The 15,703-nt window shown below is 27.5% G+C and overlaps 2 protein-coding genes across 2 annotated transcripts in view; both read left to right on the top strand.

Moving 5' to 3' along the window:
- Nucleotides 1-9,402: 9,402 nt before the first annotated feature.
- Nucleotides 9,403-15,703, top strand: part of LOC101235541 (lysophospholipid acyltransferase 2) — a 46,622-nt gene continuing 40,321 nt past the window's right edge. The window contains exons 1-4 of the mRNA XM_065795621.1: nt 9,403-9,480; nt 10,203-10,348; nt 10,851-10,928; nt 11,095-11,184. Of these exons, the coding sequence (XP_065651693.1) occupies nt 9,424-9,480; nt 10,203-10,348; nt 10,851-10,928; nt 11,095-11,184 (371 nt within the window). The 5' untranslated portion in view covers nt 9,403-9,423. The remainder of the gene's footprint in view (nt 9,481-10,202; nt 10,349-10,850; nt 10,929-11,094; nt 11,185-15,703) is intronic.
- On the top strand, nt 11,947-13,474 carry LOC136078918 (zinc finger protein 862-like). Its single transcript, XM_065794725.1, has 3 exons — nt 11,947-12,232; nt 12,403-12,682; nt 12,759-13,474. The coding sequence occupies exons 1-3, from the start codon at nt 11,987-11,989 to the stop codon at nt 13,472-13,474; spliced, it is 1,242 nt and encodes a 413-aa protein (XP_065650797.1). The 5' UTR covers nt 11,947-11,986.

Below are 15,703 nucleotides of genomic sequence, written 5' to 3'. Positions count from 1 at the left end.
TTGGCATTGTTATAACAGAGTTGGTTTGTCAATCTCATTTTACTTCAAAGTTGATGATCACTTCCGAGTCTTTCTCAAACACTACTTTTGATAGTTGATGCTGATTTACCTGATAGTTAAACTTTAAATTTCATTTACCAATGCGGTTTACTTTTTAATTGCTCTCATTTTAAAAAAATTTCTCACTGAGCATGTGTAGCCAGCCTGATATCTCCCAGTATGACACGCTGCTTTTGGTCTTTTTAGTAGTTTATTATCCAGCATCTTATTATAGTTGATCATCATCAATTGGAATGCCTTTTTCTGTTGCTTGTGTAGTTAGATCATATGATTTAAACAAATGGTTTTGTTATACATGATTTTTCCTTAAGGGAAATCCCCTTAAAGTCATTCCCCTTAAAGTCATGTTGATCATTTGATATTAAATTAATTGTTAAATAATGTTCTATATTTTTTCTTTTTTGATTCTCTCTATGACTCTGCAGACAGCTGATGTTACGGAAACAGCTTTTTAGCTTGAAACATCTGAATGACTTCCCTTCTTGTAAATTGGCTACTCTCCATAATTTCGGTATTTTACCACTATTAAATGATAATCAAATAAAAAAAGAATTGAGTTAGACAGTGACTCAAAACAGTTAGACAGTGCATGGGAATTAACTCCATCAACACCACTTGATTTGTGTTTGTTTAGTTCACTTAGTTTTTCTTCAGCCACTTCCTTTTTAAAAATAGTTTCTGTGTTATCACATTTAAAGTTGTTTGTATTGAAAAAACAAGAAACTCGTTTAGATTTTTTTACAAAAAGTCTCTTTAAACTTTAGATTAGGCGCTTCAGCAATTTATTTATTTTTTATAATAATGTCTTTTTGATCCACAAGTGTATCAGGTATTTAACTTTCAGATCATATTTGAAACCACTTACTTTTAATTTGTACCTGAATTTTTTAGTCAATATTTTCGAAAAATGAATTTAGATCATCATAATGTAAACAATTTGTAAACAAATTTTTTGTTTAAATATCTTTTTGTCATATAGTTGTTTGTCAAATTTAAGTTAAATGTTAACAAGAAATTTGATATATCAATATGATCTAAAGATGCTTCAGTTTTAAGCTAATTGGCTATCTTATATACTTCTGTGAAAACTAGGTCAATTATATTTGTTATTTCACAATTGCTTTTTTGAAAGGTTGGTGCATACACATTTAAAAAAAGAAATGCACTTTGAATAGCCAGCCCTCCGAATTAGGAAAAATGTGGTTGGCAATAATTTACTGATCATAATCTGCTTGAGGTTGGCAAAAAAAATTTCATACAAAGGTTTTACCATAAAACATAGAAACAAGGCCAGCGATTTTTTGCCAACCTCAAACACTTTAAGGTCAGCAGTTAGGTTGGCATTGCCGAATGCTGACCCTAATTCCGAAGGCTGGATAGCATTTATTTTAGCAATTTTTGAAACACCATATCTCGAAAAATTGCTTTTTTTAGCAGTTTTTTGAGATATGTTGTTTCATGATGGTGTTCTATCTTCTTGTAGAAAATTAGAACATCATTTGAGTCCCAGGCTATATTTGTAAAGTTAAAGTCATCTGAAGTAATTGTACCAATAGTTTTCCTATAATCAATTAGTTTTTGTGTTTCTTTAATTGAGTTGGTGATCCACTTATATTCGTTGCAACTTGGTGGTCTGTAAATTCACCTTAAAAAAAATCCATAAATGAGTTCACAACATATTTTTCTTTATCTTTGGATTTTAGTATTTTGTTTGTTGTGTCACAATTATTGAATTTATTTTTGTAAAGCTATTTGCTTGTTATATAAAGGTTTTAGACTAACACTTTTGTTTTTAAATCTTTTCAAATATGCTGGTGAACATGGCTTTCCAATTTTAGTATATATATTTTTCACTACTTCACATTCACAAAAATGTTTTTCTGAGTCTGTTATTAAGTCTGATTCTTGAACACCATGTATAATTATATTAGCTTCTTTACTTTTTTGTTCATTTTTTTTTTTTTTATCAATTGTTGTGTTTAAGTTACAACAACTAATAGTTATTTATTTTGTTTCTAGAAGTTTATTTAGTAGTCGACATAATACTAGATACATTATCTATTTTGCTCTTGAAATTGTTTACCTTTAATGCTTCAACGGTTGACTGTGGCAAAATATTCCATGTCTTTACAATTCGGTTTGCAAAGAAATGTTTTCGAATTTGACTTTTGACCTGTTAAGTCTATTTACTGTGTTTAAACTGATTACATCTTGTATTAGCAGCTGGTCCAGACAACAATAACGATTCTCAAAATTTAGGCGGATTGTGCCATGAGATATCTTCAATATGATGGAAAAATTTATAGAATTGAATTAAATCACCACGTTTTCTTCTTTCGGTTAGTGTTGTTAAATTCGGTTTGATTAACCTTTCTTCATATGAAAGGTGTTTAATTTCAGGTATCATCTAAGTTGCACGTCTTTGCACATTTTCAAGTATATCAATGTCTTTCTTTAAGAACGGATTCCATACCTGAACAGCAAATTCTAGATATTGTCTCACATACGCACAGTATAGCTTCTTGAAAGAGTCACAAGTTTTATAATTAAAAGCTTTGGGAATAATACCTAATATAGGCGAGTGTTAAGGCAAAGGTGCCAGTGCCTAATTTCTTTTTAATAATTTTTTGTTTATATCATTATGTTATATCATCATGCACTTTTGTGATAAGATACTTGCTAATGATACAAATGTTACTAACGTATCAAAACAGCTATTATGTGCAAGCAAAGCAATGTTGAATAATTTGTCAAATATTTATTTTTGCTCTTTTTAGACTTGAATAATTTTTTTTTTTTACTAAAAACAAATAAGTTTTTTATTTTAACCAAAATCAATAAAGTTGTTTTAGATACCAAACATTGTATTTATAATAATAATGAACCAAAATAATAAAACAAAGATGTGAATATTATAAATGGTTTATTCAAATAATATCACCCCTTCTCCCCCCTCTTGTCTAAGTATAGCAAAAATATTGCAGAATATAGGCATTTTTTTGCAAAAAAAAGCAAGATTTGCTGTAAAAAATATTTAAAAAAAAATGTCCTCAATTTTTAATTTGGGCGGCGCCCAAATGCGGTTGGCGCTGTCAAAAATGGTCTAGAATAGCCCCGATAGAAGCAAAGAAAAAAGAAAAAGAATAGTTTTAAATTAACTTTAACATTATCCCAATTAAAGTAAAGAATAAAGGAATATAAAAAGAAAAAGTAAACAAGTAAGTTAAAAGTAAAAAATAAAAAAATAAGAATTAGAAGATTGAAAAGGAAGATTTTTTTTTATTTTTTTATTTAGGTATTAGCCCACTTCACATGGACCAATTTGGTGCTTTAAGGGGCACTGGTTTTCAATAATATAATTATAATATTTTATGTATATATATGTGTATATATATATATGAAAGGCTTATTGTGAAACAATGACAAGCCACACTTTTTTCAAAAATGAGTTATTATCATTTTTATAATCATAAATAGTATACGCAATAGCCAAAAGATATTAAGGTATAATTCTTAAAATTGGAGCTATAATTATAAAATCATCTTACTGTAAGCACTGATTTTATAGATTTAAATAAACTTAAAAGTTATTTTTCTCAAATATTTGTTTTTGTGGCTTGTCATTGTTTCACAATAAGCCCTTCATATATATATATATATATATATATATATATATATATATATATATATATATATATATATATATATATATATATATATATATATATATATATATATATATATATATATATATATATATATATATATATATATAGATCTATAGTTTGTTGGCTTTGGGAAGAGCGGAAGGAAAAAAGTGATTCTTACGCCAACACATACGTCACTTTTAATTACTTTTGACTTTCGTCCAACATTTTCGTGTTGGGCGAAAGTCAAAACCATTAATTTAATTACAAATTAATTGTTATATAAAAAAACCACAAAAACGCAAATTTAATTGACCAGAATGTTTTTAAAAACATTCTAAATGTTTTTAAAACATTCTGAATGTTTTTAACAATATAAACAATGTTTTTATTTTTATTTTTTTTAATAAAATGTTTTTATTTTTATTTTTTTTACTGTAAATCATGCGCGGAGTGTTGCTACATCGACTATCTTATAGCCTGACTCGCAAGGGAGTGCTGCTACATCGACTGACAAATAGCCTGACTCGCAAGGGAGTGCTGCTACATCGACTGACAAATAGCCTGACTCGCAAGGGAGTGCTGCTACATCGACTGACAAATAGCCTGACTCGCAAGGGAGTGCTGCTACATCGACTGACAAATAGCCTGACTCGCAAGGGAGTGCTGCTACATCGACTGACAAATAGCCTGACCCGCAAGGGAGTGCTGCTACATCGACTGAGGGTTTGGTTGGGGCAGGCAGTCTATCATTATTAAAAAAAAAAAATTCCGGTCTTGCATTTTAGTTTTTACTTTTTGTCAACAAAATATGGAAAAAACTTTCGGACAACATCTAAGGGTTCTATATATATATATATATATATACATATATATATATATATATATATATATATATATATATATATATATATATATATATATATATATATATATATATATATATATGGGCAATTCCACGTAAAAGAGGAAAAAAAAAAAAAAAAATTCTCGGCGACTTATAATAACTTGATTAAATTTATTTTCCAACTATTTAAGAATACTTTTAAGAAAAAAATTTATTAAAAAAATAATTTTATCATACTATAACATACTCCTAAACTTGTAAGGGTTATATGAGCATTTTTTGACGTTTATATATAGTCATGTGAAGCGTTGAAAAAAGTTTCAGTGCTGTTTTTTTAAATAACTATTACTTCTAAGTTTGACTAAAAGGCAAAATCAAACATTATGCATAATATTTTTTATAAAAACGAACTCTAACTAGGTCTATAAGAAGAACATATTAATGAAAACAAGACGTTACGACCGTCACAAAAAAAAGTCGAAAAGCTTTTTCTATCCTTCGTATCGAACTTTTTAAAACTACATCCATGGTAAAAGTAAAGATACTTATACATATTTTATCATCGTTTCAAAAAAAAACATTAAAGTGCTTTAAATCACCCTTTCAACATGTTACTAAGTACGTTACGACCATCACGATACGTTTGCTTTTCCGTAACGGCTTCTTGACTTAAAAAAAAAAGTTCAAGCGCGAACGATATAATCCATTTCAAACGATTTACGTCATTTAAACCAAGTTATAATATTAATCAACTTTGTTTATTGTTTAATTTGCAGTTTGTTTATTCATTTTATTACTAAACTTGTTAAAGTTTTTTTTGAAACCATAAGTAACTATTTTCAACAAATTGATGTAATGAATTTTTTTTTTAGAAATAAAAACTTTTAACAAAAAGGCAATTTTTTTTAGATTAAACGTTGTTTATAGTTTGCCCTGCAACTTTTTGGTTTAATCGATTTCGCGGTTGTTTTGTTATTTATAACATTTCGCGGGTTTTTTTAAAATATACAACGGAGCATATATCATAAACAGCATTATCATTAATAGCTGATAAAATAGAAGAAGCGAAAGCCGTTACAAATATTACCAAAATGCATTTCTGGCAAGTAAAAAATGGAAAGTTTTTGGTTTCAAAATTCTCTGATATTTTGTAATGGGGTTGCGGAACTATTTTAAAATTTATATATTAGTAAAAAAAATTTACTTGTCTCAGATATTTTTTTCCTATATTGGATTCCCGGCTCCGCAAAACATTTGCGAGGCGTATGAAAGTACATACTCCTAGATATTGAGCTGTACTAAATAGAGTTAATAAAACAAAAAAAACAGGGAGCATAAATAGCATTAAGCGTTTGTTGCCTACTCCAAATAAAACGATCCCAGTATTGAAGAATCACCATGGATAACCTTGATAATGTTATAAAGTTCATATTTTTTAACATAATTCAATTGGTTTTTATAGTCATTTATCTTTTTTTATTTCATTCATTGCGTTATTTGTTGTTTTTCATTTTTGGCTTTTTCGTTACGACCGTCACAGTTACGACCGTCACGACATAAAACTTAATAAAATTCATGGAAAACTTCAAGCGAAAACTATGAAACTTACCATATAGTAAGTTCAATGTGTAATTAAAGAACACAGCAAAGGATTTTTTTTCTCACTGTGTAGATGGCTGCATAAAGATTGACAAAGTTTATTTGTTTAGATTTGTCAAAAAGTAAGCGTTACGACCGTCACGCTACGTTGAGTTGATTTTTCAAATAAATTGAACACTTGAATAATTTAACTTTTGCATACTAAATTATATAATAGTATTTAACATTTCTGGAAATTTTCATGTAAATACCATTCTTGGTTCATTTTTAATGGCTAAAAAAGCGTCAAATGTTACGACCGTCACTTGCATGGAATTGCCCATATATATATATATATATATATATATATATATATATACATACATATATATATACATATATATATATATATATATATGCATATATATATATATGCATATATATATATATATTTATATATATGCATATATATATGCATACATATATATATATATATATATATATATATATATATATATATATATATATATATATATATATATATATATATATATATATATATATATATATATATATATATATATATATATATATATATATATATATATATATAGATCTATAGTTTGTTGGCTTTGGGAAGAGCGGAAGGAAAAAAGTGATTCTTACGCCAACATATACGTCACTTTTAATTACTTTTAACTTTCGTCCAACATTTCCGTGTTGGACGAAAGTAAAAACCATTAATTTAATTACAAATTAATCGTTTTTTAAAAAAACCACAAAAACGCAAATTTAATTGACCAGAATGTTTTTAAAAACATTCTGAATGTTTTTAAAACATTTTGAATGTTTTTAACAATATAAACAATGTTTTTATTTTTATTTTTTTTAATAAAATGTTTTTATTTTTATTTTTTTTAATAAAATGTTTTTATTTTTATTTTTTTTACTGTAAATCATGCGCGGAGTGTTGCTACATCGACTATCTTATAGCCTGACTCGCAAGGGAGTGCTGCTACATCGACTGACAAATAGCCTGACTCGCAAGGGAGTGCTGCTACATCGACTGACAAATAGCCTGACCCGCAAGGGAGTGCTGCTACATCGACTGAGGGTTTGGTTGGGGCAGGCAGTCTATCATTATTAAAAAAAAAAAATTCCGGTCTTGCATTTTAATTTTTACTTTTTGTCAACAAAATATGGAAAAAACTTTCGGACAACATCTAAGGGTTCTATATATATATATATATATATATATATATATATATATATATATATATATATATATATATATATATATATATATATATATATATATATATATATATATATATATATATATATATAGCGGTCAGGCTATTTGTCAGTCGATGTAGCAGCATTCCCTTGCGAGTCAGGCTATTTGTCAGTCGATGTAGCAGCACTCCATTGCGAGTCAGGCTATTTGTCAGTCGATGTAGCAGCACTCCCTTGCGAGTCAGGCTATAAGATAGTCGATCTAGCAACACTCCGCGCATGATTTACAGTAAAAAAAATAAAAACATTTTATTAAAAAAAATAAAAATAAAAACATTGTTTATATTATTAAAAACATTCAGAATGTTTTAAAAACATTCAGAATGTTTTTAAAAACATTCTGGTCAATTAAATTTGCGTTTTTGTGGTTTTTTTATATAACAATTAATTTGTAATTAAATTAATGGTTTTGACTTTCGTCCAACACGAAAATGTTGGACAAAAGTCAAAAGTAATTAAAAGTGACGTATGTGTTGGCGTAAGAATCACTATTTTCCTTCCGCTCTTCCCAAACCCAACAAACTATAGATCTATATATATATATATATATATATATATATATATATATATATATGTATATATATATATATATATATATATATATATATATATATATATATATATGTATATATATGTATATATATAAATGTATATATATATATATAATATATATATATGTGTGTGTGTGTGTGTGTGTGTGTGTGTGTGTGTGTGTGTGTGTGTGTGTATATATATATATATATATATATATATATGTATATATATATATATATATATATATATATATATATATATATATATATATATATATATATATATATATGTATATATATATATTAAATCAACACATAATTACACAATGTTAGGCCAAGATAGACTTCGCCATCCATTAAAATATACCAGTCGAGTGTGAACTTGGTATTTTTGTGTCTGATGATTTGAAATTAAGATCACAAGTAGATGTAGCAAAGCAAACTGGAAATTAGGTGTGCTAAAAAAAGCATTCAGAGGATGCAGTGTATTCCTCTGGTAAATATTATATACTTCATATATTTGATCTCATCAAGAGTTTGCAAAGGTCACCACATCTTAGTGGCGATATCAATAAATTAAAACAAATTCAACATTGTGCAACAAAATTAGTAAACCCCATGAGACACCATATTTATGAAAAAAGATTAGAAGCACTGGGACTGACAACACTAGAAGAGAGAAGGAAAAGAGGCAATCTCAAAGAACAATTCAAAATTAATCAAAATCTTGATTAAGTAGATTTCTGTGTACCACAACATTATCCCTTTTCTTAATCAATGTCATATGGCCTAAGATGTAACCACGAGTTTATGCTTCAACCGCAACAAGTCAAAAACTGTATACAGAGACTTACCTTTTTTACAAATTGCATTTGTGCACCATGGAACGCACTTTCCAAACTATCAACTCAAAATTACTAAACCATCAACTCAAAATCTGTCAATATTTTTAAGTCACGGTTGCAGCATTGGAACACTTGCAAATAATAGAACTATATGTATTAAACTTGTCAGCATAGCAAGGCCTGACGTCGAGCTCTGTCAAACTTAATAACATTTTCATAAAATTTGATTACTGAATAAACTATATATATATATATATATATATATATATATATATATATATATATATATATATATATATATATATATATATATATATATATATATATATATATATATATATATATATATATATATATATATATATATATATACACACACACACTTATTACGTTACTGTATGCATACAGTTTGTACAGTATATACAGTACTGTATGCATACATTAAATTTTATTAGTTTTTGACATATTTATATGCGTAATTATAAAAGTTATTTTAGTAATAGAAATAATAACGTTTTAACTCTCTATACTGCATATAAATTAATTTATTACACTATATATATATAAAGATAAAAAATTTGTTATTTTTTACTTTTAGTTCAATCAAATAAAAAATTATGCTTTATGGAATTTTCAACAATTTTGGTCACAAAATGGGTTTATCCCCTGATCAAGTAATTTTTTTATTTTTTTATTTAAGTTTAAAATTATTAAGTTTATTGTTTTTTAAATATGGTGATTAAAAATGTATTTAATGTATCTTCTACTTTTAAAAACTAAAATCTGTAATACAAGTAAACAATCTTTATTTATTAATGTTTTTTTATAAAATGCGAAGGAGAGGAGGGATGTTGAAGAATTGCAGCTCAAGTGCAATTTTTAAAGAATCCTGCGTTTTTAAAAAAATTGTACTTTAGTAGTCCCCTTAATTTTTCTCACCCAATTTTTTTAATGTTCTTTACTGCAACAACGTTAAAAAAACCCTCAATATTTTCAGTAGCAGTTTGATTCAAAACATTAACCAGCATTAAAAATCACTAGTGCAGTTGACTCTCCATATCTCAAACCTTTGCGTATCTCAAACTTTATTTCCAGTCCCTTTTGCACTCGTTTGAGCCAAAATCCCCTCTATATCTCGAACTTTCGATATCTCAAACGTTTCTCCCGTTCACCTGAAACTTCGAGATATTGAGAGTCAACTGTAGAGCAATGTTTGAATTTAGGCTCATACACACATTGTTATATTTGAAATTTTTTCTCATGCATAACATTTAACGAAACAATACTGTTTCTTATAATTTAACTATTGAAAAGAGTGAGAAGTTGTAAAGTTTACAATTTTTCACTATATTATACATTGTGTAAAATATTTTTAAAAACTTTTGTTCAATAATAGGTGAGAGCAGCTGCTGGTCTTCAGATTAGTCTCGTGTTGGCCATTATTTTTCGATATTTATTCAATCACAAAAGAGTTTCTCCTTATACAAGACATTGGTTATCATTCTTATGGGGAGTTGGACTTCTTTTTTTTTGCTTTAAAAGGTTTGATTAGAAAAAATTCTAAGGAACAAGCTCATTCTGTCCTTGTTCACAATTCTGTAGAGTTATATCAGAGTTTTTTACCTCCTAAGTAAGTTTTCTTTACCAGGTCTAAGGAGTCTAAACCCTAGTATTCTTAATAATAATATCACAACAAAGCTTTTATTATTTATATTATTAAAAAAAATATTTTTGTTCATTATAATTTAATTAAAAATCAAGCAATTTTTCAATTGTTGTTTAAATGGTTTATAAGATAAAAAATAAACTAAAGTCTTTTGTTTATTAACATATTTAGTTTTAGTTTTGAAGTAGTACTTTTTGTTTACATTAGTAATTACAATAATGTGGCTTTATTTTATTTGTTTTAATCATGTTAAGTTATTCAAGCATTAAGTTAATTTCCATTTTTATTAGGTTAATTTATTTATGTTAAATATTTTAATGAACAAAAGATAACAAAAATAAATGATTTTTTTTTTTGTATATACTGTTATTACTTTAGAGAAACATTTCATATGTTATTTTCTTCATTTATTGTTTATATTGTAATAAAGTTTTCAAAAGAATCTGTTGTACATTGGTAAGTCAGTATTTACACTTTCTTTAATATTTTCATTTTTTTTTTTTTTCATTTTTTTTTTGATTTTGACTCTGATATTTTTATTTACTGTTTCTGTTAGAGTTTTTTTTACCGAGTACACATTCTTAATATATTTATCAAAGTAATAAATAATTTCATACAATAGGTTGACTTTATCAAGTTCCATGATGTATCTCTCAGCCATTCATATCAATAGAATGTACTATGAAACTGGATATGTCATTGAAATTTCTGGGTACACTTTTATATAACTATAAAAATAAGTATATATATATATGCAGGCTTGGACGGGAATGGCGTGCAATTACGCGCTTTGTTTGACCACACACATAAAAAAAAATTTATATAATTTGACCACGGTTGCTTAGACGTTTTTGACAATATGAAGTTAGGTTTTTTTAAAGCAGTTGAGAAATGCGTTAAAAAAATATTAACAAAACTAAATTAAAAGGAACATTAAATAAATATAAAAAAAAAAGAATATTAACGAAAAAGATAAAAAAAACTTTAACTAAACTAAAAAAAATCGAACTCGAGGCGATAGTTATTTTAAGTTACGTTTTTACGTTTCAAATAATTAACTTTTATCTTCTGTGATGTTTTATAAAAGTTTCAGAAACGCGTTTACAAATCACTTTTAACGACCATTTAATAAATAAACAAGAGTATTATATATATTATTTAATTATATACATATATATATATATATATATATATATATATATATATATATATATATATATATATATTATATATATATATATATATATATATATACCAAATATTTAATAACTAAATCTATTTTAAAGTCTTTTTAAAATAGTAATTTTCAATCGTTTCAAGCAATGATTAGTAAAAAAAAAAAGCAATTAGAAATAGTTCTTACTAAGCGAATTCTTTCAATTATTACATTATTACAATGCAATGTTATAATTTCATAAACAAAAGAAATTAGGTTATTAAAGCATTTCGCAGCGAGTGGAAAATTTGTACAGATTAAAAATTAAATATAAGTTTAAGTATTGAAGGTTTTAAAAATGGCATCGGCGGCAAAAATAATTAAATTTAATAAGCCAATATCAAAGAGCTTAAAAACATTTCTGTTGTGGGGGAAAGAGGAATTTATCGGTTACACTGAAGAAAATGGATTAGTTATCAAAATATGGTGTAAGGTTTGTGCAAGAAACAAGTTTGCTATTTTAAGTGATCGTTCAGTTAGAGGAGTAATGGTTGGTTCTTTGCAGGCGTTTATTGAGGGAACTAGTGTGGTAACAAAACATCAGGTAAGATTAAAATTAAAAGCTCATTTGAATTTGCAAATACAGTAAATAATTTCAACTAAGTTTTTACTTACTTTATTCACAAATATTTAGTACAATATTTTTCCCGCGATAATTTATAAATTTGTCTTTATATTAAGTTTTTAATTTTTAAATTTTGATTTTTAAAATAGGTTGATCGTCATCTTGAAGGTCATATCCATAAACTGGCGCTGGAAATCGATAAGAGAAACCCAACTGAAGAAACTGGAATAGGCCACATTATAAATCCAGATAACCAGAACTCTTTATATAATAAGCAAAACATTCGTGAAGCGTATTTTAAGATGATAAAAACAGCATACGAAATGGCTTTAAAACCAAGCATGCCCCATAGTCATTTTGAAGTACTTATCAAATGCCAAAGACTTAATGGTGTGCAACTTGTAGAAGGAAAAGGCCACAATCGAGCAGGTAATTCATTTTTTAAATTAATTTGATATTATTTAAGAAATTAACAAAGATCAAATTAATTTTCATTTATATTTAGCACGTCAATTTATCTCCTGCATTGCTAATGCCATTAAAGAAAAAATTGCTAAAATTGTTAAAGAGAAAAACTTTTTCTCCATACTTTCTGATGGCTCTCAAGCACGAAAAACAAAGGATGAGAAAGAGTTGGTTCTTGTTCGTGTTGAACGAGATGGCATACCTGCTTATCTTGTAGTATCTTTACTAGAGATGAACAGTTTGGGTGGTGTGAACGCTAATACCATTAAAAAGGCTATTGACAGTATTTTTAATGAATCAGGAAATATTCCTTTAACTGCAGATGCATATAAAAATAAACTTGTCAGCGCTACTTCTGACGGAGCTAGCGTTAACTTAGGCATGTATAATGGGGTCTTAACTCAAATGAAAAACAACAGAACATGGCTAGTTAAAATGCACTGCGTGAACCACCGTTTGGAACTGGCAATTAAAGATAGTGCAAGAAATATTGTTCAATATAGAGATTGTGATCAATTTTATACTACCATATTCCATTTATTTCGCAATTCTGGAAAATTAAAAAGTGAAGTTAAAAAAGCAGCAGAGGCACTAAATATTACATATTACACCTTGCCCAAAATATCAGGAACGCGCTTTGTTAGTTACAGAAGACGAGGATTGACAAGATTGGTACATAACTGGCCTGCAATTATTGTAGGCTTTGACAATCTTGACACTTGTCAATCGCAATACCACAGCAGAAATGTGCGCTAAACTCTTCGGAATCTCCAAACGTTTGCATGACTACCGACTGTTATGCATGTTTTGCGGTTACTTAGACGTCTTAGAGAAATTGAGCCTGTTATCATTGGTTTTCGAAAAAAAAACGTTGATGGTGCACGAGGTAAAACCAGCCATAGATCTAACTAAGGATTACTTGGTTGAATTAAGTTATGAAACAATAGACGATATACTTGATTCATATTTACTAAAATTTAGAATCAAGTACAAAAATGATACAACTACTCCTGTTTCTTCTTATTTCAAAGATGGCCACGAGTTAAAAAAAACAAATGCAGAATTTGTTGACATTGAGCTTTACGATATGACTAACATTAACTTTGATAGTATTAATGCTGCTATAGAAGTTAGAAAAACTGCAGTCAACATCATTAAACCATTAATAGACGATAGATTTAGTTCGTTGTCAAACACGGTCTTTGAATCAATGAGTTGGTTGGATCCCCAATTTTGGACAGCAGACAATATGTACGGCGATGCTAGCATCTCTTTATTAATAAGGGAATTTAAAATTCCTTTAGAATACGCAGGATTAAAAGTTGAAATGGTTCTCTCTGAATGGAATGCTTTTAAATTATTAATAAACACAGAGTATAAAGGAGTTACAACGGCGCTGCTATGGGAGAAAATTTTTGTTTATTATAGAAAAACTTTCCCAAACCTTCTTCTTCTTGTTGAACTAATAATGTGCATTTCTTGCTCAAACTCGTCTGTGGAATGGATTTTCAGTAAACTAACCCTGATACTAAGTGATCGTCGTTTAAAAATGAGCAACCAGACAATGGAAGACGCAATATTGATAGCTGGGAATGATCCAAATTTTACCGTAGAAGAACGAGATGATATTTTGAATAGTGCCCTCAATATATACCTAAATAAACGCAGGGGGGTTCGCCTTGAATCAATGGAGGGCACTGATGCTGCACTAGAAACAATCGATAGTTCCGACGAAAGCTCCATTGACGACGAATATAGCTCAACATCTGAATCAGACTATTAAAGTTATTGTATTTGTCTTCTCAATTCCCTTTTTTTTAATCCAACAAAATACATTTAAAAAAATCAGAGCTTTTACATTTATCATAAAATATACATGCATGTCGTCCATAAAGGCTGTCACAACAAATATTAATTATAAGTAAAAGATCATTAACTCTCTTCCGCAGATATTTTCATTCAAAAATAAAACACTATAATACTTTTAAAATCACTGCGCGAGAGTGCAAATAATTTCTAACTTCTACCTATTAGTTCAACTGAGCGTGACGTCTATTTTTGTCGACTTCTTATACAATAAAAAAAAATTTCAAATAACATTCTTGGATATTTTAAATACAAAGTGTCCACTTTTAAGAATCATTGCAAGTAACTAATCGATTTATTTAAAAATGTTTTATATATCGTATTTTATTATTATAGTTTAAAAAAATAGTAATAGTATTTAAAAATCTTCACGTAATATAAAAGTTTTTAAAAAGATCAACGATCAACTTGAAATACAATAAAAAGTTATTTCTAACGCTATTTTAAACAGTTTTTTATCGACTCATTTCTAAAACTTAAAAGCAACCGTGGTTATATTTTCAAAAATATATATAATATGCGTGGTCAAACCAAGCGCATGATCGCACGCCATTCCCGTCCAAGCCTGTATATGTATATATATATATATATATATATATATATATATATATATATATATATATATATATATATATATATATATATATATATGTATATATTTATATATACTTAGGTCGTAAGGAAAGTTTGTAGAACTTCATCTGTAAAGATACAATGAGACAGGAAATAATTAAATATTTATATATCATTTTAAACTGTGTTTAATTATGAACATTTTAAGTACTTGTTGAAATATTTTGAATGTTTATTAAAAAAGTTATTTAAATTTTATTATATACGTTAAATAATAAAATTTAAAAATGGAAAAATTTGAATATCGAGCATATATTAAAACCCGTGCTCTACTTGGAGTTTCAGCACAAGCCATATCCGATGAGTTGGTTTTAGTTCATGGTAACCAAGCTCCAAAATATAGTAAAGTGGGCTACTTTATTTAAAGATGGTAGAGAGTGTCTCGAAGATGATCCTCGCTCAGGGCACCCTCGAACCACGTATACAGCTGAGAATATTGAACGTGTGTGAGCTATTATTGAAGAAAATCTGCATGCAACACATGAT

Source organism: Hydra vulgaris, chromosome 04 (genome assembly GCF_038396675.1).
Source record: "Hydra vulgaris chromosome 04, alternate assembly HydraT2T_AEP".
NCBI lineage: Eukaryota > Metazoa > Cnidaria > Hydrozoa > Anthoathecata > Hydridae > Hydra > Hydra vulgaris.
This window is presented reverse-complemented; position numbering and strand designations above follow the sequence as displayed.